The sequence below is a fragment of the Drosophila mauritiana genome, chromosome 3L (genome assembly GCF_004382145.1).
Source record: "Drosophila mauritiana strain mau12 chromosome 3L, ASM438214v1, whole genome shotgun sequence".
Taxonomy (NCBI): Eukaryota; Metazoa; Arthropoda; class Insecta; order Diptera; family Drosophilidae; genus Drosophila; species Drosophila mauritiana.
In genome coordinates, this window is record NC_046669.1 from 7,639,633 (window position 1) to 7,662,852 (window position 23,220).

The window sequence follows — 23,220 nt, forward strand, 5'->3', positions numbered from 1 at the left end:
AATTTGCACTGGAAAAAAACCCTATGCTTATTCTTGATAAAATATAACTACTCAATTTTTAGACATTTGGAATAATATTTATAATGAATACTAAGATTTAAACTATTTAGCTAAATTTAAAATAGAAAGCTTTGCTATCTTTTTAAAATACTATTTTATTTGTAGATGCGATCTACATATTTGAAATTTTTTAGCGCGCCAAATCATTAACATTTCTTTATCTACATTTTGGAAACGTGTTAATTTAAGGTACTTGTAGATATTTAGACTCTTCTGCAGTTAATTTAGCTATTGACTAAATGCAATAAATTAGAAAAACGCGTTGATAAAATTACTTAAATGTATATTATCAAGACGTTTCCTTAATTTAATTGGAAAAATTTTGGTTTCATGATCTGATCTTTTGTTTGTTTTACGTAATGAGTAGCATACTTTTAAGCATATTTTTACTGTTGTAGCACTGTTATTAACAGAATAAGACATTCTTAGCAGACTCTGTTTTATTCGGTTGCCTTGGTAACTCTTCATTCATTTATTTCAGAGAGAGCGAGCTTACTGTTAATAACATTAACATTAACATTGGAGATCGAAATAATAACCCAAGCAGGGTGACCCAAGCACAAGCTGGCTGCGAATTTGGCGGTAACATACAGTTGGTCTTCCAGTTAGGTTTCCACCTCGGCCGGGAAAAGTCGCGCGAATTACAAGAAGCAGCAAACTGTTGAAAAGTTGAAAAACAAGCTATTTATTAGCAGAACATTATTCTTGAATATACAATAACAACAGTACGCAGTAGAATTCAAACAACAATTCAACGAATCAATATTGCCCAATTTTTCTGCATTTTAGTACAGTAAAGCTCAACAAATCGGACTGCTAACGAAATCTAGCTGCATTTTTATGAATTTTGTTTGTGTTATGCGCGCGCGAATAAATCGCAGAAATTGAATTCCATTGAATTTCTATTAAATTGAATTGGAAAAAATCGTTCGAGTGTCAAAAACTAATTGATTTGTGTGTGAGTGTGTGAAAGTGAACTTATGGGTGCGTGAAAAAATGCAATAATCCAAAGGGAAATACCGCTAAAGAGGAAAACATCAACAATGCCAATTTAAAAGAGACCAACGAAAAAAGAATAGCAGAGAAAGAGGCAGCATAAGGGAAAATTCAAATATATAAATAAAGAAATCCCGTTTTAGCCAATAGAAATGCACAAAACCACAACAAACATGCAGCAGACAACGGATCTTGACTTTGATTTCCAGATGCCGTGTCGCTATTTCAAAAGTTCTTTTGCGCGTTCGCTTTCGCTCAACAACAACAACAACAATGCCTTGACATTGCCCAAGAAGCCGCCAACAAACGAGGCCAAACTACAACAACAACAACAACAGCAGCAGCAGCCGCTGGAGAATCAGGAATCGCTAGAGAGAGACAGCGAACAGGATTCCCCCTGCGCCACCCCGCCCCCCGCTCTGCCAGCACGACGTCACACCGCCAACATGATACACTTCGGCGCCGCTAATCAGCTGCTCAACGCCCAGCCGCCCCATCCCCCGCAGCATCCACAACCACCGGCACAATCCGCCAGGAATCTCAATCTCGTCTGGCCAATTCAAGCGACACATCAGCCAGCACAGCAGCAGGTTAGTACAGTAATCTCTGTGCCACGGAGAATTCTCTGAATTTTGATTCCCTAGTATTGCGAAATATTTAACGTTATGAGGAAATGCAGTTAATACTATGTATTTAATTAACCATTATTTCTGAATTCAAGTTCATTTTTCTGTGACTTTTCCCCTGAAGTTCTGTTACGCGAGTGCTCACTGTATCACTTTATGCTTTCTTTGCTTGGAACGCGTCTCCGCCTTCCCTCTCACTCTGCCCCACATCCCACGGCTCCCTTGCACCTTGCTATGTTGCCTTGGCATTAAAGAAAAAAAGTTTAGTTTCCTTTTTGGAGCAACTGGATATTTATGTCACCTTGTTGTTTGTCACGTAGCCTTGACAGCCTCCCCTTAACAACCCCACTACCCCCTCTTCCGCCCCCAAAAATCTTCGCCTCCTTTGGCGTCTTGCAGTTGTTGTTGTTGTTATTATTGTTGTTGCTGGCCATGGTATGACAAAGTTTTTGTTTCGCTGATTTTTTTAAGGTCAACTTGATTTATGTGCGAAAAGTGTCGTGTGTGGGTCGAAATTGGAGAGTAAACTTCACTTGGCATTGATAAGGGTGATAAGGGGGGCTAGTTGGGGGGCTGAAGTGTAACATTTATTAAGTGTCTCAATAAATTCAGCAGCGAACATCAAGTGGAATTGGGAGTTGCATCAGGGTAACTTCGCTAAAAAAAATTGGTAGGTAATATTTCTAGGTAATATAACTATTTCATTTTTGTGCATTATTAGATTAGGAATACAGGGTAATAACTTTTCTAATAATTTTCTTTTCCTCACTTCTTCTTTCCTTTAACAACTTAAAACATTTCCCAAGTTATTGCCACGAATTCTTTATATTTCCTCTGCCATAAAATCAGATGTTTCCACCTCCAATTTTCACTTCCTTTGATTTGAAGGCCTCTGCCGTCATCACACACCCCACAAGCCCCCCTCCGCCCCCCACACCTCACACCCTTTGACCTTATCGAACAATCACAATATTTCCTCAATTCGTTCTCTAGCAAATATGCCATAATCACCCACCGATTCCGATGAAAACTCAAGCGTAAACATCGAAAGCAAAACTTTTGTTTAAAGAAAATGCTAGCAAGGTCTTGGCCTAAACAGTAATTAGCCAATGAATTACCGTGTGTTGTTTCAGCCCCTCCATATTTTGTGTTATTTCGGGCCTAAAGCGTTTGACTGCGTGCAAAGGTCAAGCTACAATTTAATGTTCGGATTTTGGCTTGGCGATTTCCCAGGCCAAAACGGGTGGACTTATATATCCGATTTTCGGTTTGAAAATCGACAGCCATAGCAACAGACTTTCAACAAGTTGATGGCCTTTTGTCTTGGGCATGCAAAACTACTGGCAATCGGATATGGCCAAAGCCCCCCTGCCCCCAATCCCCCTCCCATCACAAGCCTCATTACGAAATGTCGCCAAGATTTTGCGGCTTTAATGGCTGCCGATAAAGCGTAATGAGAAAAAGTGGCAACAAAAGCTTGTTATTTTTATTTTATATATATATTTTCCTTTTTCTTTATGATTGTCACTTGATATTGTTGCCGGTTTCGTTTGTTCGCTGCTGCGGCCTCTTGGCCACACTTGAATGGCTCCGTTGTCGCATTATTTGAATTTTTCTAACGCAGCTGCTGTTGCTGCTGCTTTCCCTACTTGCAACTTGCAACTTGTGGTGTAGGAGTTGCATGCTCCACAGTTTCATCCTCCCGCGGAGGAGTGTTCATTGCATCGGGTTTTCACTTTCGATTGCCTGGCGGTGAAATAAAAAAAAATAAAAACACTCAAGTATCAACAACAAACCGCATTCGTTGACAGCTGACTTACCAACTACAATGGCCATCGCTGGCAGGCGTGAATAGAAGTCAAATTACGTTGACCTTACGGGGTATATTACCCAATCCATCTGGCATTAACCCATCGAAGTCGAGCTAAGTTACGGTAACTAACCATCGAAGAGAGCTCTTTTTTTTAGTCATTAACCAGTCCTTGTACTTGGCAAATAATTGTTAATGACACTTTTGAACTGCAATGGCATATTCGAATATTATTTTCAATTATGAGCACAAAACTTGAAAGAAAATGTTTGGGTTACATTTTAGTTGGTAACTCTTACGAAATTGTGTGTGGATTGTTGCGCTTGAATAATTATAATTTGCATGACAACTGCTTTAATTATTATTCCTAATTACACTAAGTATGGCATTACCTAGCCTTGATTTTGGGCTACTCCCTCGCTATTCATACATCACCATCTCTTGTCATTCGGTGCGTTTAGCTCAAAGATTGTCATATCGCTGAAATGTCTTTATTATGTCAGTTATAAGACCATGACCAGCGTAGTAGTATTACATGGTAGCTTTTTTTTTGCCTTTTCTAATTGTCGTTTAGGGTAATTGAAGGTAATTTCAGAGCATAATAAGGGATCGCATATCAAACTACTGTATAAAGATTGAGACGAAGCGTAAAAAGTGCCTACGCATAAGTGCTCAATGTGACAAAAGTATTCAATAAGGTAAAAAGTTAAAAAGCTGATCTTGCTGGATGAATTTGAATAGGGTCATAAAAACCCAAGCTCAGCAGACTTAATTTTATCGATCCAGTAGTAATATTGTTTTCCCTAGCTCATCGAATACCAAGAACCTCTGCAAAATTAATATAAGGTTTAGTAACCCAAGTTATGTTGTCTCTCTAAGAATTCCCTTTTTTAAAATCCACAACCGAGTCACATTTGTTATAGAGTTCATTGGCTTTTACCATAAACTCCATAAACTAATGCAAATTTCTTCTCACATGTTCCCATTTGAAACGATGTCCATATAAATCTGCAGCTTTATTTATTTTCCCTGGGTAAAAGCCAAAGAAGAAACACCAAATTTCTTATAGCACTTCGTTGGAAATCCCAGGCCTCATCACCGCATCATCGCCTGTAGCCCCTTCTTCACATGGGATATGTACAATATGTACGATATGTGGGGGATATGGAAAGAGTGCTCCCGGCCATTCGGCCACAATTTCATTCCATCTGCTCGTCAATCGTCAACGCCACTGAGGTGGTGCCACCAAAAGGGGGTGGTGGGTGTGTGCTGGTGTTGCAAGTGCTGAGGGGGCGTTGCAGAAGTGCAGACGCCACTTTGCCCCAGGTTGCATTACGCAAAGAGTGAAAAAAGTAGATATATTGAAGCATGACGAAAAAGTTAATTGGGTTATGAAGGCTTTTTTGGTACCCTCCAAAAAATTTTGTTAAAAAAAAAAAATTAAAAAAAAATAATAATAAACTATATAAACAAAAATCTGAAATTTGATCCAAATAAAGCCAAGAATCTTGAACAGGATAAATTAAGTGCACTTAACTCAGCAGCGACGCCATAAAAAACTTCTAGCAGGTAACTTTTGGGCCAAGACTGATGGGCCGCCATTAAAAAAAAAAAAAACTGTGTGTCCGGGCAAAGGAATAAAATGAATGTGTCTGTTGTACCGGTGCATTTGGCGCTGGCCACAGAACGCATCGGGGAGTTGATTGCCCCGCCAGTCCACATAGCCCCCGATTTTCCCGGGATAGCTCCCACATAAATCGTCAGCGAAGGAAGACAGAGAGAGAAAAGAGAGAGAGAATTTCCTCGACAAGTGTGATATTTATTTATAGCCTGGCCAACGCGTGCGAATATTGCATGGACTAAAAAAGACCGAAAAAGCAAAAACACCGAGAGGAGAAGATGAATGCAGAAATGGGTTAACTTGGCTTGAATGTTTTATTCATTTATAGCCGGCTAAGTGCAATGAATGAAATGCATAGAGGCGAAGAAGAAGCTGAAGATGCTGAAGAAATCATAACAATTTCTTTTCTTTTGATGTTTTTTTTTTTTTAAGATTGAATAACCGTAACAATCGCAACTGTCAAGACAATTTGGGAAATATTTTAAAAGGAGCTTCGTGTCTGCATTGGCATTCCAATTTGGCCGCTACTCCATGGCTCTATGGCTAAAATCTCAACTTGGCCAAGTATTTCCATTTGGCAAGTCTCTTGATTGACGGACTGGATGGCTGAATGCCCGAATGACTGATTGACTGACTGACAAAGCGAGCTAGCTGGCTGGCTGGTCCAAGTCATTTTGCATTTTGGCCTGATCGTGAAATCGTCTTTCATCGCCGCAGTCTCATTAGGCATTTTCCCAAGCCGGAAACTATTTGGCCATAATATTTGGTCATCTCACCAACTTTTCCCCCACTCTTTTCAGCGCTTTTGGATTGACACATTGAAATAGTTTGCGTTTACCTAGGACTGGTTTAACTAAAGTTAGCTTTTCCATTTCATTTTTTTTTTTTTTTTGGTCAACTTTTATTTGCGTTTGGGCAATCACTTAAACGCCTCGAAAGTGCAGAAGAAAAAGAGTGAAGTAAAGTACAATTAGGTTTGGTAATAGAAAAATTGCTTCACATAAGGGGAAACAGATTCAAGTGCTTCCACTAAGTAATTGCTGAAAAATCAGGAAACATCGAAGAGGAGGGAATGCTATATAAAGCACTTCAAACAAATGGAAATTTTAGCAGCAACATCTCTGTTGCACGAAATTTAATTCGTTCTTTATTAACTCAATTAATCAAATGCGAACATAAATTTTGCAGATATAAATTTCAGATTTATTTGGCATAAATAGCTTAATTTTTTTCCTGATTTTTCCACCACTCAAAGTAAACAAAGTAATTAAATGAACTCGTTTAATTTTTTTTTGGAATAATAATACATTGAATGTTTACCTTTTAACGAAAGTAAATGATGGAAAAACCGAAAGTTATGAGTACACTAGATATTTTTACTAGTGGTTTAAGGTTCAAAGTTAAAATGAGTACATTTTATGATTCATTACTAATTTTTGGTACAAAAATCATAGATTTTCATTTAACCTGCAAGCAATACGAGAAAACTAGCTGGTTAATAAACAAAGTTTACTAGCGTGAAGCCGCCAGACCATGACCATCTATATCATATAATAAAAGTCTGAGAGACAAGTTCTCTTTGCATTTTCGCAGTTTTAGTTTGGTGGCTCGTAGTGAGTTCATCAAGTGTAAAACAATAACAACGAAAAAGGCCGCAAAAAAAATAACGAAAATACAAAAAAAAGAAGAAAAACCGCTCAGCAGAGCAGCAAATTTCAAAAGGCGGAATTGCGCCGATAACAAAACTACAACAACAATAGAAGCAACAAGGTAAACCGAAATTAAAGTAAAACATCCACGAAAAAAAGTTGGACCCGCAGTGAACGCGTTTCGCTGCGTTTGTCCGCGTTCCCCTTCAGCAACCACCCTCGGCGATCGCCGAAAACTACAGTGATACTTCAATAACTGAGAAATCTTTAAAAAAAATATCTTGTACTTAGTTTGTTAGAACTTTTGAAAGTATAATTCGTTGGGATATAAACTAGACTTTTCATTCTGTAAAATTTCATAATATTCTAGTGTGATTGTTTATTATCTAATAATAAAACTTCATACCAAATAACCTCTTATGTAATGCATACTTGAAGTAAATCAATACGAATCATTTTGACTATTGTTAACTACTATTTAAGTTTAATAATGTTATTATCAGCTTCTTTAACAAAGTTATAAGTAATTTACTTTAGTATATATATTATTCGACCAGCTTGTTTTTTTATGTAAAACACTCTGACTTCCGTGGAAGCTTCACTGTTGCTCATGACGTACTGCGTTGCGCATGCGTACCTGTTGAGTGCTGGCCCCCCCTTTTACCCCTTTTTTACTCTGTCAACTTTTCGAAGAGAAAAACAGGGGAGTTTTAAAGCTGGCGGAAATAATAAATTCTAGCCTCGACAACAGCAACAATTGCTGCTTCTTCTGGTTGCCTTGGTCTTTGTCTTCATTCGCTGAATTCTCCCATTACATGTAGACATGTAGCGTACACATGTCAAGTTGAAGACGCAATCAAAGCAGGAACTTCCCATATTTTCCCCCAGTGCATTTTCCATTTCTGTTTCGGAGAAACTCTTTTCCTTTTTGCGCATATAACTTTTCGTTATAAAAACGATTGTATTATCTAGATTTGGATTTTTTGTGTGGATGCGTCTGAAGCGTAACAACTAAATTAACAACGTTTAGATTAAAACGTATTTTAAACAAGCTGAGAGAGAGAAAGAGAGAGAGATAAAAAGGGGTCAACAAAGAAAGATGTTGTGGGAAAATGTGAAATTTCATTAATAAGGGTTCTGGGAGTTTTTAAACCTAAGACAGCGTGTGAAATGTAAGCTTTTAAAGGAAAACAGCAAATTCAGTGAAGCGAAAATATTTAAATTACTCATAGGACTTTCTTGCTGTGTGCCTAAATTAATTTATATTTACGCTACAGAAAACCTTTTGTTTGCCCGATGCTCATAACTAATTTCCGGGCTTAAGTTGCTTAGTTTCAACTTCACTTAAAGCCAGGGCTCCCCAAAAAAAGGATAGCTACAACAAATAAGGTCAACAGCGCAGCTTATAAAGGTCATGGGGCAATAATAGGGGGTGCTTCTCGGTTGGGTGGGCGGTGGTCCATGGAAATGATGCCCCAAGTGACAGAGGAAAAAGATCTCGGCTCGAGGTTGCGAATTCTTTGGCTGCATTACAACAACAGAATGCTGAATGCAGAATGCAACAGAGGGAGAAAGAATGGCGCAAATGCAGAAAGAGAACGAGCAATGAACATTGAAATAATGATAGCCCCGGGGTGTCGAGAAGGGGAAAATGCGGTGGAAAAGCGGAGGAAAAGCGAAGGCATATCTGTGGATGCTGTGGCTCAAATCAAAATGCAGCCAAAACAATGCAGCCAGCAAGACAATGGAATGGGGATAGGGGATCAACCACAGAGGGTGGGGCAGAAAGAGGGGGGAGGGCAAAAGGGGAGGCAACTGCACCCCACAATGCAGCCAGACCATTAATGAAAATGGCCAACAGAGCTGCCACCAAAATGCATGGAAAACTGGCAAGAGCGGCGCACAAATGCTAGAAATGGAGATAGAAACTTAGTGCACTTGAAAAAAATCGTTGTGCTTGATAATGAATTTTTAAAATAAATTTTAATCAATTCGAAATTAATAATAGAGTGTGCTGGAAAAACTAAACCATTTAGAAATAAAAATTTTACCTTTTTTGGAAAAAATCTTTCGTTTAAGTGTGCTAATTGTTATAGTAACAATAAACCTTTTTTTTTGCCGTGTAGAGTGGTTTTGTGGGGTCTGCCCGCATTGTTTTCATTTGCTACGTTTTCGCATGCTTAATTATGGCCATTGACATGCAACGTGTTGCACTAGTCCGAGCAGTGGCAGCAACTTCAACAACAACAGCACCATTAACAAAAAGTATCTACGAGATACACAAACTAATAAGCAAAACAGAGCTCGACGGGATGCTGGCTTTTTTGCTCGGCTCTAGGCCCTATCAAATTAATCATTCCGTATCACATTTCGCCAGCTATGTGCATTTATAGCTCTATTTCCCCACTTTGGCTCGGAATTTATCTTTTTTGGCTGCGACATAAATTACACGCATTCGCTGCTGGCGGAAGGGAAAATTGCTCTTTAAATTTAGTTTATTTTGCACGCCCTTTTTTTTGCTGTCTTTTTGCCTTTTTGGCGGCTCATAAATCTCTTGGTTTACAGTTTGCCATGCACAATATTTTAATTGCCGCCACTGTTACAGTTTCTGTATCTGTATCTCTCCGGCTGAAAAGTATCTCATGAATTGAGTTGCAAGCGCGCCAAGTATCTCGCAGATAGTGTTTATGGCCAGACTTTCTCTATGGCCATTTAAAGTTCTAGTTCAGGTTGAATGGAATTCGAGTGGAATTTATGGCACTTGTGGCGTTTAAACAAGCGACAAGTAAACAAATAAAGGAACTATTAGACTGCAGCTCGTTTATATGCTTTTAATATTTTTATTGGCAATTAAACCATGTTTATGTTTCTTGCTTTTATTATTATTAGCATAAAATACAAATATAATATGCATAATAATTATTCTATCTTAAAAGAACATCCCACACTAGTTTTTCCCAATGGTTCTGCATCTCACTTCCTGTCTACCCGTTTAGATTTAAATTTTCATAAGTGTTCTTTCCCACTCGCGTGTCATTTTTGTTGGCCAAAATTAAAACGCTAATGAGCCGCCTCACTCTGGACGCGCACATTAACGTAAATTGAAAAATATTATAATTAACAAACGTATTCCCGGCTCCCAGCTGAATATATGTTGAGTGGTAATTAAACGCAATTAGCCAATTAGCATGGGTCATCAGCGGCGCCCAAGTCTAGCAAAATGGTCAAAAAGTACCACCAACAAAAATGCCAACAACACACGACTTCCGTTAGAATTTAAAAAACATATTCGAAATGCCTTTTTGTTGTTGCCGTCGAGAGCGTGCAAATTGCTGTCCCAATTTTTCAAGCATAAAAACAGCCGAGCGAAAGAGACAGGCACATAGTGTTAGAGCGAGACAGCGCGGTGAAGTTGCTTAAATAGAAAAACAAAAAAAAAAACAATTTAAAAATATATTTTGCAAGTCGGCTAAGGCAAACGAATGGACAGACACATAAAAAAGAATTATTATGTAATTTTCGCATTACTCTTTTCTTGCCGGCTCTTTTGTGCATATTACTTGGATTTCCTCAGCTATTTTGTTTATATCTTTTTTTATTTATTTTTTTTTTTGTTGGACAATCAGCGTTTGTATGTGGATTAGGGAGTGCTGGGCATTTATGTGAATAAGGTGTGTTTGCAGTGGCAAGGCATTTGATCTATAATTGCGCAGATATCCCATGAGTATTAGATCTTAAGGTGATCTTGGGTTGATTGGATTTTTCAGCGAGTTTTAATTACATTTACGTAGATATGACGCTTTACACTTTCCTCTTTGGAGAGAGTTTTTATTAAATTACAAATATATGTCAATTCTCTTAAAAAATTTAAGATATAAAATGTATTTCAAACATGCTTGATTTTAAAACAATGAGATAATAGAATCCACATGCCACATATAGTTTCGAATGGCTTTTCTCACCTCATGTTGAACTTTGCTATACTTTCGTATTCAGTTCATTGAACCTTTTACCAAAAAAGCCGCACACCAGAAAAGCGAATTCTGCCAAAAACACTGAAAACCAAAAAGAGTTTGCCGAAAGACATAAAAAATAAATATATATACGTAATGAATTGGCTGGGATGCTCACATGGAATAGCGTGCCTGATAAATAATGTAAAAATGCTGAAGTTAGCTGCGGTCGTCCGACGACGTGAACTGAAACTTTAAGCGCAAGTCGAAAATTATGCAAAAAAAAAAAAAAGAAAAACAAAAAAAAGGAAAATAACAACAACAAAATAAAAGGCAGTAAGAAATATCGTAAAACCAAATCGCAGACACTTGAAGCGTGTTGGGGCTCTAAAGTGTCTCACCTGCCGGTCCACAACCCACCGCCTTGCCGGAAACACCCAACCACCCACAAATCCGAGTGGCCTTGAAGAGAGAAATCCTTGACATTAGCTCGGCAAACGTTGGAAAAGAGAATGAATGAGTGGGGCTTGTGCCCACCGAAGTGCTCCCAATTAAATTGCATTTGCAAGGAGCTCGAGATGCGGAGGATCCGAACAATTGATGTAACCCGCCACTAACACAAACACACTGAATTATGAGGCAGCCACAAGAGGCGCATAAATAAAACCAGGAAAAAAAATGAATCGAAGACAAGAACGAAAAAACAAAAAATCGTGCTGAAACCTCTGTTCAGCTCATCATTTATGCACACGGTGTTCAGACCTTAGTCCCCTTTATACCTCCAGGCCCCACTGCTCCCCAAAAACCTCTTGATACCCAAGCAGCGGTAAAATTTGCTGCACGAGTGTCGAACCTATTTGTAGTTATCAGAAAATTAAAAAGAACGTGCCAGCCGAAGTGGCTAATAAATGGGGCTCCATTGCAGGGGGGTAGGGGGGTGTGGTTTGGGGCTGGGGGTCTTGAGCCTATGTTACATGAGGAGCGGTCGTGCGAATGCGTTTAACTGTTAATTCTGGGCGCTGAGTGAATTCAATTGAGCGAGCACAAAGCTCCACAAAATGGAGCATACTCGTAGAAGCCCATAAAAATAACAGCTAATGGAGCAAGAAAATGTGACGCTAAAAGGTGCCGAAAATAGCATTAAGTATCTAAATCAAATCAAAATAATACTTTCATTAAAGTTACGCAGAGTTTTTAGACCTAAAAATAGGGAATTCCCCTTGAATCTGATTGATTATTTAAAAATGATTAAAAAAGTTAAGAAAACGCAATGTTCTATAATTTGTACAATTATAATATGGTAGATACTCATAGTTTCCATATAACTTTAAAAGTTAATTGTACTCTATAGTTTAGAGTATAAAAAGTGAAATTTTTAACTTAAAGTTCTTTAAAGTTTTTCTATAGCCATGGCCATGGCTAATTTTAATAGCTCCTCAGCAAAGGGCAAACTTAAATGAGGAAGAGAATGCAATTAGCTATACCACTCCTACCAACTGATAGAAACAGGTAGAGATGATGGTCAGAAGCGTTCTATTCGGTTCGGGCCTGGCCCAAACCATCCGTCAATAGCCAAGCACAATTTTCCAGTTCCGCTCTTTGCGCACTTTGCCTGTCGCTTTGCATTTCCGTTCTGCCCCTCCACCTTAACCCCCCTCCCGTTCGGCGCCCCTCCTTTGGCCTGGTCACCGAAGGCCAATGGCTTTATGGAATAATGTTTAAAAACTATACGTTTGTGTATATGTATGTATATGCATGTACCGTGAAAAACAAGTCTTCGGCCCACACAGCAAACTCCCTGTGAAAAAGAGTCGCAACGAAGTCCGACTGGAAAAACGTTCTCGCACTCAATCAACTTGGAAAATTTAATTTCGTGTACCCAATTCGAATGGCGGAGGGCCATCAAAATCAAACGTCAGAAAGCAGTTCGAATCTGGCCAAATCTCAGGCGTGAAGAAAAGGCTTCTCGGGGCCACGACGACGGAATCGAGAATCGGGAATTCTCTATTAATTCAATTGAGTTCTCTGGGGCTATTTTTTTTTTTTTTTTTGGCTTCATTAGAACGGAAAGTTGCTCACGGACAGCGAGTTTAATCGAATTGCGAAGGGGCGTAATCAATCCATTTGCGTGATTTGCAAGAAACATTCTCCAAGCTGGCAAAAATAAGAAAGAAACTCTCGAAAAACATTTCTCAAGTGTTTGGCCCAAGGGAGCGAATCGAATATGCTAACAAAAAAAATATGCCTCAACCTCTTGAAATCTGTAAAAAGTGGCTGCAACTATCAGCCGCTGGCCAATTGAACCCATTTTTGAATGATAGAAAGAAACCTCAGAAATTACAAAAAAAAATATATCTGCCAAAAATTGAATTGAAAATTGATTGACAATGAGAAATATGAAGACTGTAGGTATTAAATAGGCAAAATAAACACAAGTATTTGTAAAGTAAACAGCAAATATTAGATAACTGACAAAAATATACATATGATATACAATAAAATATTAAACGGATAAATAGCTCGGTGTGTGCCAATTAAACCTGATTATCTCTGCTGAACTTAAAGTTTGTTCATTTAATATTTACACGACCAGGTGGAAAGACAAACAGCCAGCGGTTGTATTACACAGCCGGGTAAATATAGAAAGATTGCCGGAAATGTTACGGGCCAAGCTTACGGAGTTTAACGAAAAAGGTCGGCGGACAAACTTACGGATTCGGATTGACAGACGGCAGAAACAAGAATTGTACATTGACAGATTGACAGGGGAAAAACTTATACATATATATTTGTTTGTCTGTCAGTTGGGAAAACTTTTGGTGTCTCATTTAATGCTTAATATCAATCAAATTTATTTCACTTTAGTATTTTGTTAATTATGTTCAGTTACTCGTGTGCACAAATTTCATAACGTTGTTATAAGAGCCTTTTTAATGAAGTTTTTCATTAAATAATTATTTCATTAAATTTATTTAGTATGTTCGCACATCAATTGCACATCTATCAAATAGTTAACAACAAAAATAAAGATAAAATCATTTAATTTGTATATCAAATTGTAAAGCGCTTAATTCTCCACTTCTCCTCCTTCATGAAACCCTTTTTAATTTTTGCAACTCCTCCATCAATTTATCATAATTTTTCCACAATAAATCTTGTTAAATAGATCAATTTAACATCGCCAATAATGCAAAATATATATCAAATTAATTAAATTGTTTTTTGCTCATTTTCATTTTGTATTGACTATGAAAATCGACATTGACTGGCTCGAAAGAAAACCCAACATTGGGAGGTCAGACAATTGAAATAGATTATGCGTAAAAGGGCGGTCGACGAAGGGGGCGTGTCGGCCAACGCCCACAAACAAAAGAAAGGCAGGAAGGTGAATAATTGAAAAAGGTGGGGATTCTGTGCCCAGGGAGAGACAATGAGGAAACAACAAAGGGCTGCGTTTGAGCCCCATTAGAGGGCCATTTAAAACACATTTAACCAACCCGTTCAAGCCAAATCAGCTTACACAACAAGTAAACAAAAGCCAAGTCCGTCCATCCGCCGACTGTCGCTGATTGTTGGCTTTGGTTTTGGTTTTGGTTCACTGTCAATGCAATTGGCGGGGAATAGTTGGAATACTTTTACACATTTGAAACCGGGAAGAGACTACAGCAGCGCACTGGAAAAAAATACATAGTTAGTAATAGTTCTCTGTAGAATTTTAGCAATTAATTTGTAATTGTACCATTCTTTCTTAGGTTTCTACAATTTTATAGTTGAGTAAAGGTAATTTTTTTGGGTTGCTCACATTTTTTTCACTGTACAGATAGGCTGCGATAGACACTGACACATTGCAGGTAATCAGCCAAGCTTGGGCCTAATGAAGGTCAAACCCGTTGACAGATAGATATCCACGTCTCCGTCGCCATCTTCAATCATTGGCAACACTGGAGCCACTTTTTTTGATCGAAAATAGTTCCAGCTGAGGGCACACGTCACGCAACATTCAAATATTCAGATGCAAGTGCGAGTGCGAGGAAGTTGCTGTTTTGAAATTAACCCAATTTCCGTGCAAATGACAAAATGAAAACGGAAAACAAACTAAAAAAAAATAAATAAAATGACTGCGACAAAAAATGAGCAGAAATTCCTTGGCAAAAGCCATCGTAATAATAAACGGCAATCAGCGAATCTTTAAGATTGCCGAGGCAAAGAGCTTAAAAAAAATAAAAAACAATTCAAGTTTGTCATTGTTTTGTGTGTTTTTGGTTTTGTCATGTGAGAAAGTCGTGCCAAATGCAGATCTTAAACCATAACCATAATGACAATTATCCATATAGCCGCCTGATGGAGCGAAATTCAAAGTTGAATTCCATTCGGAATTTCCACATCCATTTGCTTACAAATCGCTGAGCAAATCCAGGCTATTACCACCCACTCATTACGGCTTCATCTCATTGTAATGGCATAATATTTTTAAGCTCATTTTTCTATGCATTTTCATTTTCCTCGTTTTTCTTTGCACTTTCTGTTTGTCTGTCTGTTTGCCTTGAAAATGATACAAAGGGGAAGTTGAATTTAAAGCGGAAAGTGTGCCAGGCATGGCTAAAAGCGGAATAATGCAAAATCTCAAGCCCTTAATCGAGTTAGTCAGAGTTTTGGTCTTGGGGATGAATACCATTATTTGAAGTTTTTGCAATTTTTGCATATATTTGGCTAAAGACTAAGCTTTAATAATTAAAAAATTTCATAACTTGCAACAGGCTTTATACTTAATAGTTGAATTTAGTACATAAAATTGAAAAATTATATTTTCCAATACTAGTATTTCAAAAGCACTTTGTTCTACCCATCTTCCTGTTTGCCTTCCTGCCTCTTGATACAAAAAAAAAAGAACCCCATCATTTTCCACTTCCTGTTGCAACACTTTAATTAGTTGCAGCTTCATTGTGAGCAAATGGGTTTAGTTATTTAGTCAGAAATGTTTTTGTGATCGCATTGCAGACTAAATAAAGCGAGTCGGATCTGTTGGAGATTGTGGGGATCTCGTCAGCGAAGCGTGAACTGCTATTTGACCCTTTTTCCCCATCGGCCACACCCACACACACACATGCATTCCGCCCCCTTTAACATGCTGGTACATCGGTTCGGTTCTAGCGCAAAACAATTTAAATAACAACGACAACGGAGTTGGTAATGGAGACGAGCCAAGTTACATGGCATATGTATGGCCTGGGAATTGGCCATCATCAGCGCTCCGTCTCTTTCGGGCCAACAATCGCCGTCTCTTTCGTGCGTGGCAACCCTTTTTAGCACACTTGTTGCCATGGCCCCCGTTCGCCCCAAAATCTCCTTCAATTGCAGATTACTGGAGCATGCAATAGTTGGCTGCTTTTGCTGTTGCTGCCTATTTGAAATGCAGATTTCTTCTGCTTGTTGCGGCGCTTTTATTTCATTACATATAAATAGCACATTGACGAGCTTGGGGGCAAAGGATGGGAAGATCTACTTCTATGAAACGCACTGTCATATTAGCCAGCTCTACATCCTTTGCATTCACATGTAAATATGTAGGTATATGTAGATGGGAATGTGCAAGATTCTTTAACTGAAGAACGGCAATTGCATTTGCAATTGACATTTTGTTGCCAACGAAGAAAACAGGAAAGTTCTAGATGCCAAGAAGACTTGGCTTTGGAATGGGGTTACACAACCCAGACTCACCCGCACTTTAAACTTATTTCCCCTTCTGCAGAGATTATACATATATTTTCTACCTGCTTGTTTTCCTGTGAATTGTAACGCGCATTTTAATTAGTTTGTTTGGGTTCTGAACTCCACCTCATGCAAATTAGTTCGAGGCGAGAATGTGGGAGTTCAGTTCACAAGAATCCAATTATGCTTGCAAAAGTCTGGAGCCCAAGTTGAAAACTGATTACTTGAGAAGTGGATTTTTTATATGCAATATACCCTTACGTAATTGCCTTTCCGTTCAGATTACCATGGAAATGGGCATGTTTCGTCTGCCCAAAGATATTCTTAATTACAACCAAATGAAAATTCATTAAAAATAATTGATTAAGTGATTCCGGAATTGGAATGCAGGAAGAAACCTGGGAATATTCTCATATGCATATTAGATAAAAATTCAAGAATGATACATTAATGGGAATGTGAGAACATAATTTTTTCACATCGGAAAAGTATCTTAGGTAAGTAGGTTAAATTTGCTTTAGGAAAAAGTGTAACTAGTTGTTTCTTTAACATTTAAATTCCGGAAAAGTGTTAGTTGATTCATTGGGTGAAAAATAAATAGTATACAAATTATATGGTCGAGCAGCTATAATTACGGATACAATATTTTAAGCAAATAGCATGAATATTGCCAATGCACACGCTTTAAGCTGTTCATTAACAATTATTTATTTCCTATTTTGGCCTTTGGGGCAACAAAACCATTTCATCTCCCCGCAAAATCTTGTTTTTGGCCGTTATGCCTATAATCAATAAATCAAAACCAAAAACGAAACAGCAAGAAAAAAAAGCGGCAAATGCATTAATTAACAAGCGTAAAATTGCACCAAATTGAGTTTTGAGCTGACCACATTTTTGGTTTTTCCCTGCAGCCATGGAACGGGGGGCGTTTGCGGCCTGGGTGTGGGCGTGGCAGTCTGGAAAACAGCAAATGATAATTTGCATTGTGCCAATAACAACAAAGCAAACATTTGCAATCAAATTTGATGAAAACTCTACTTTTTTGTCTATGTCTTTTCGGTAATTTGTCTTTTGGGCAGTGGGCGTGAGCGTGGGCGTGAAAAGTGGGCTAAAAGAGATTACATCATTAGTTGGTCCAAATACTGGAGGTCAGACTTTGAATGATTTATGTAGCAACATGAAGTGTAATTGTCTTTTTCGCGTTTTCTTTATTTCTATCATTTATTAATGGACTACCTGTGAAAACAACATTATGAAAAATGTTGCAAAGTCATTGCAATGGTCTTTAGTTTGACATTTTCTTTGCTTAAATTTAGAAATATGTAAAAAAAATTTAAATGTCTACATCTACAGTTTTGTAATTTAACTACATTTCATGGTCTAATGTTCTACTGCTTTTTAAATTTGTTTCTTCATTTTGTATATTAACTTCTATAAGTTTCCCCATTTATAATTTCGAGTTGTGGGTCAAAGTCTTTGAAAAAATGATGTTATAAAAGAAAAAGTAAACCGTGAACATAAAAAATGGGCAAAATAAAAGCTAAGTTATATGAAAACATGGTTGGCCAGAGTCAAACGGGTTATGCGCTTGACCAGCTAACTCGCTATATCCACAGCCTTAATAAATGTGGAAAATGTTAAGTATACCAGAAATTTAAAGCCATGCAGTGTGTGGAGTAATGTACAAAATAAATATAAAGGAGGCGAGTATTGTGTAAATAATTTTCTCTAATTAATTGTACAACTTTGGATGGTCTGGCTGGTGTAAAAGCTGCTCACCTGAGCCTTTCCGATTTTGGTGGTTTTTATATGCGCGGGATTTCGCATTATAAGCGAACCAGCCAGCCAACCACTGGGTGGTTGGTTGTCCAACGCTTTGACAACATTTTTCAAATTGCAATTTTCGTTTTTGCCCGGCTAATTTAACGCGCATTTTTCTGGCATTTTTCTTTAACTTATCCATATATGTATTTATTTGTGACAACATTTGCAGGATGCCAACATCTTGGCCGCACCCAGCCACCACATCCAGAGCCACATTTATGACTTGCCACAGCAAATGCAGCCACATCAGCACCACCATCACCACCACCAGCAGCAACAACAACAACAACAACAGCAGCAACAACAACAACAACAACAGCAGCAACAACAACATCAACTAAATGTCGAGGCTGTCATATTGCAGAATCAGGTGGATACATTGCATTGGCAATTGAAACAGGTGAGTGCATGAGCCGGCGAAAGGCACAGCAAGAAATCCGCAACGAAACAAAAGACTCAAGACACAAACGTGACTTGTGATTTCTGTTCTCGACTGGAGGAAACTGTGTTAAGTGCCAAGTCAACCCAACAACCCCACAACCAACCCCATCTCGATCTCGATCTGCTTTGGCTGAAAACTTCTGTTGCCCTCCTTGGATCAACCTGTTTTCCTGTCTCTGGCATTTTTTATTCAAATAGTTCTCACGCTTAATTTACTCAAATCGGAATGGAAATGGAAATGTGCGAGATGTGGGGAACGATTCAGTCATCAGACATACTCGCTTGTTAGGTTTGGTTCTTTTACACTGTAATCTTTGTTAACAATTCTTTAATTCGGCATATTTAGATTCTATTTAGACCATTTATTGCAAGAAATTGTGATTTTCTTAAAAGAATATTTTTATTAAATACCTTATACTCGAATTATATAACTTTTTATAACAAAACAGTGTGTATATATATTCTTGATATTTTTGTACTATTTTACACGTGTAGCAATCGAGGCATTTCCTTTCTTCACAGTTCCTCCCCGGTGAGGGCCAAATGCCTGCCCCATCGCAATTAGGCGGCAGAATTCTTCTTGGACGCTTAATTATAGACTCTACACTGCGAGTCGGACGGACTTTTCTATACATTGCTTTGTTCTGGTCTTTGGTCAACATGGGTCTTTCATTGTCTTTCGACCATTTCCTTTGGCCAACAGCTGCATTAATTTTATACTTCCTCACAAAAGGTTGCTAATGGAGCTGACGGGTTTCTGCCTTCTGAAAACCTTACTGTTAAAGTGAGAATCGCCAGATTGAGTCTAACAATTCTGATTGGTATCTATATGGTGTGTAATAATATGTTGGCCATCAATGAAGTGACTTGGGCATTCTGAAAATTCTCAAACAGGAATCCTAGAGGTGCTCACACACAATTAATTGATTAAATCAGCTGTAAAGAATTTACAAATTATAGGCATGTTATTAAGCTTGGGGAATAAAAGTGCAAAAAGGTTGAAGAATTCGTGGGAATCTCACAGTGAATGAATTTGACTAAAATCTTTCTATCTCTCTTACTTATGCCAGAATATAAAACATAAATCTAACAATTTAAATACATCTGAGATACGTTTTCTGTAGTTTTTCCCAACTATCTGAGATTTTTCCCAATCGAAAAGTAGACCAGTGCACTAAGCCGGCTTTGCTCCCAATTGACCGAAACAGACTTTGAACTCGAAAACGACGAAATGACCTTCAACGTTCACATTGGACACGCTGAGATCTGGAGTCCAACCTGGTCAGTTTCTCCCCTCCGAACACTTTCAATTCGAGGCTATTCTATGCAACGCATAATCACCCAACGGATGCCGCTGAAAGAGCGAAAATATTTACGCTTTCATTTCGATTTAATGCGCTTTTAAATGAGCCCCAATGAAGTTGACTTGGAAAGCCGGCGGTCTGCGCCTTGGAAAATTGCAAAAAGAAAACAAAGCAGTGACCAGAAAAAAAATGAAAATAATAAGAAAAGATAAATATTTTCTGTAGCTTAGTTCGTTTCTTGTTTGGCGAACGGAAAACTGGGTTAGAAGGCAGGAAAACCGCGATGGAAAAACTTTTTGGCCATTATAAATGAAAAGAAAAACGAAGCAGGCGTGGGTGGAACCCTGGCGAGATTGATTGATTGATTGATTGAGTAGACGATGCAGTCGATGGGAGGGAACCGCACTTAATTTATGCACCGGTGAGATCCCAGACCAAACCGACCGGTGTAGCCAGGAAATGCGTTGAATGGGAAGCTGCTGGCAGGCCAAGCGAGTCCGAATCGGAATCAAAATTCGTAGCCGAATCCTCTCAGCTCCAATTGCTCGACGATGGCTAAAACACTTTGGGCATTAATGAAATTAAACAAAGCATAACAAAATCGAAATCAAATACAGCAGCAGCAGCAGCAGCAGTGCGCGCCGGCAACAATTTCCACATCATTTTCAAATAAATCTCAGACACACGAAAACAATTCGTAATTCGAATGAAAACCTCTGGCGAACACGCAGTAGGAAAACCTCCGAAAACGGAAAAACGTCCAATGAAAAATTAGCAACAATTTCCAAGCGTTGCAATAGCAATAGCAACGACTGCATCGCCAACTTACATAATCAGCCAGACACCAACTATTTTGGCATCGTGTGAAGCCCCCCCAAAAACCAGCAGATATACACATATATACATATAAACTGCATGCCCACCCGTTTTGGCCAAATTTCAAATGGCCTGGGAGGTGGGCGTGTGCCTGCCAGGTGATGGCAATCAGCAATCTTAACGCCTTTTTGAGGTCTCTGCCAATTTGGCAAGCGCCATAGACTCGAATGGCATTTGATAATTAGACAATTTGGCCCACAGAAGTTAACCAAAAGCGACATTCCCCCCAATCAAGTTGGCCAATGATGCTGATATGGCCCAAAGACCCACAGCACAATGAAGTAGAGAAATGCGCGCAGAGTAAGGGGCGCGATAACAAATCAAGTGAAAGTTTTTATAGGCTGATGATGATGCTGATGCTGCTGCTCCACAAATGTTTGCTGCCAAGCAAAATCATTAACAATTAACATAAATAATAAATTAAAGTCATCGGTTCAAATGCATTATCAATGTGTCAAAGCAATGACCTGGCACATTGGAGCAAAGCTGTAAGACTTGGAGGGGAAAAACAGGCTGAGTTGGCCGGAGAAAGGTCGATTGAATGAGATTTACATGAAGATTTATGCACAACCGAGCTGAAAGCTCACTTAAAATATGGGCCATAGGTTTCTGAGGTTACATTCCGAAAGAAAGATGCAATATCTATCTAATCTATCTTCATTATGCGTACTAAAGCTACTAGAAATATTACACTTTCAACCAATACCACTTATCACCCTAAGTACTCTAAATCACCTTTTAATCCTAAATTCCAGACCGAAACCAATTGCGAGATGTACCGAGCGGTTATGGAGGAGGTGGCTCGCTTCTTTGAGCGATACCAGTTGCAGCAACAGCTCCAGCAGACCCAACGCAATGGAGAGCAGATTGCCCGCTCCAAGAGTCTGCATCATGTCCATGGAGTGGGCAACAGCTCCCTGCAGAGCGATGCCCGGGATGATGACGCCTCCAGTGGCGGATCCGCTTCATATCTACGCGCCCGGAGCAGCACCAATTTGATGTTGAATAAATCAATGCATGCCATGGATGAGGAGCACAATTACGAGACGATTGCACCAGCTGGAAGCTATAATGCCTTCAAGGATTTCACATGGTAAGCGGAGTTCAATAGCAGTGCTAATCATTTTCAAACAATTAATAACGAAATGTTTTCTCTCCGCCAAAGGCGTCGATCCCCGAAGAAGTCCGGAGGCAGTGGTGGTTGCAAGTCGCGTCTATCGGCTCCGGAGGTAGCCGAGGAAAAGCTTAATCAGGAGGCCTTTCGTTTGGCCAGAACCATAAGGAATCTTTTGCACACCTCGGAACAGCAACCAGATCTCACGCAGCCGCGCCACTCGCTCGCTTCCATTTCATCGCTGCCCTCGGGAAATCACCGTCTATGCAAGGGAAAAACCAGTTCGGTGATGACACTACTGACGCCACCATTGCACAATTCCACCAGCATCATGAGTGCCACACTGGAGACTCCGTCACCGGGCGGGAAATCAAATGCGGAACTCATCTTTCTGCGGGCCAACAACATGCGCGACTCGAGGCTATCGTTGCGCAGCTCCACCGACAGTTCGGTGCATTCCACCATCTCCTCGACGGCATCCTCCTCCTCGAAAGTGGAAACGGATGAGGAGACGCAGACACAGACCACCGCCAGCAACACAGCCATCAGCAATAGCAATAACAAACCCACCAGCAATAAACAGAGCGGTTCCAGTACCGAGGATGAGAGTGGCTTCAGTTCGATTAGCTCCTTTCACGATGTCGGCTTGCCCCTGAGTTCCACCTTGATGAATGGAAACCAGCGACGCCTGTCCATGTCCTCGGACAGCAGGAACTCCACACTAAAGTCCGGCTTAAATATGGTGGGTCTGCCCATGCAAAACCAGACTCAAGTTCAAGTACAGGTTCAAGCTCAGATATCCACCGCTCCATCGCCCTCGAAAACCTACCGCAATGCGAATCGCTACCAGCGCTTCTCCACTTTGTCCAACGAGGATGCAGCCGCTGTTTTATGGGTCTAGACGGGGGCATGATTCACTTTCAAAACCAGTTAATTTATTAACGTATTTCTAAAAAATTTGAGAATCTTTTCTAATATGGTTACGAAAACCGTGCTTTTTTATATTTTGTACGCCCCGTAGCTGTTTCGATTTGTTTTCTCTAGTGCCTCCGCTTAGTGTTTAATTGATCATTGGAATAGAGTGCATACATTTTCATTTTGTATGTTATTATTTTGTTTAAGTACCAAGCGCGCATTTCTATGTTAACAATATGTAAATTGATTTGTCTTAAGTTTTGCAGTATTTATAAATGAATAAAAATAATTTATATTAAAAAAAAAAACCAGCATAGTATAC

The 23,220-nt window shown here is 39.1% G+C and overlaps 1 protein-coding gene across 1 annotated transcript; it reads left to right on the plus strand.

Moving 5' to 3' along the window:
* Positions 1-1,208: 1,208 nt before the first annotated feature.
* LOC117140262 (G-box-binding factor) lies at positions 1,209-23,206 on the plus strand. Its single transcript, XM_033303083.1, has 4 exons — positions 1,209-1,646; positions 18,418-18,648; positions 21,625-21,962; positions 22,035-23,206. The coding sequence occupies exons 1-4, from the start codon at positions 1,209-1,211 to the stop codon at positions 22,882-22,884; spliced, it is 1,857 nt and encodes a 618-aa protein (XP_033158974.1). The 3' UTR covers positions 22,885-23,206.
* The last annotated feature ends 14 nt before the right edge of the window (positions 23,207-23,220 follow it).

What these genes read in the sequence shown, in the direction of transcription:
- LOC117140262 (XM_033303083.1), top strand. Translation starts at nt 1,209, where the DNA reads ATGCACAAAACCACAACAAACATGCAGCAGACAACGGATCTTGACTTT. An exon ending in ATCAGCCAGCACAGCAGCAG is followed by an intron (nt 1,647 to 18,417) that starts GTTAGTACAGTA and finishes CAACATTTGCAG; the next exon opens with GATGCCAACATCTTGGCCGC. An exon ending in GCCTTCAAGGATTTCACATG is followed by an intron (nt 21,963 to 22,034) that starts GTAAGCGGAGTT and finishes TCTCCGCCAAAG; the next exon opens with GCGTCGATCCCCGAAGAAGT.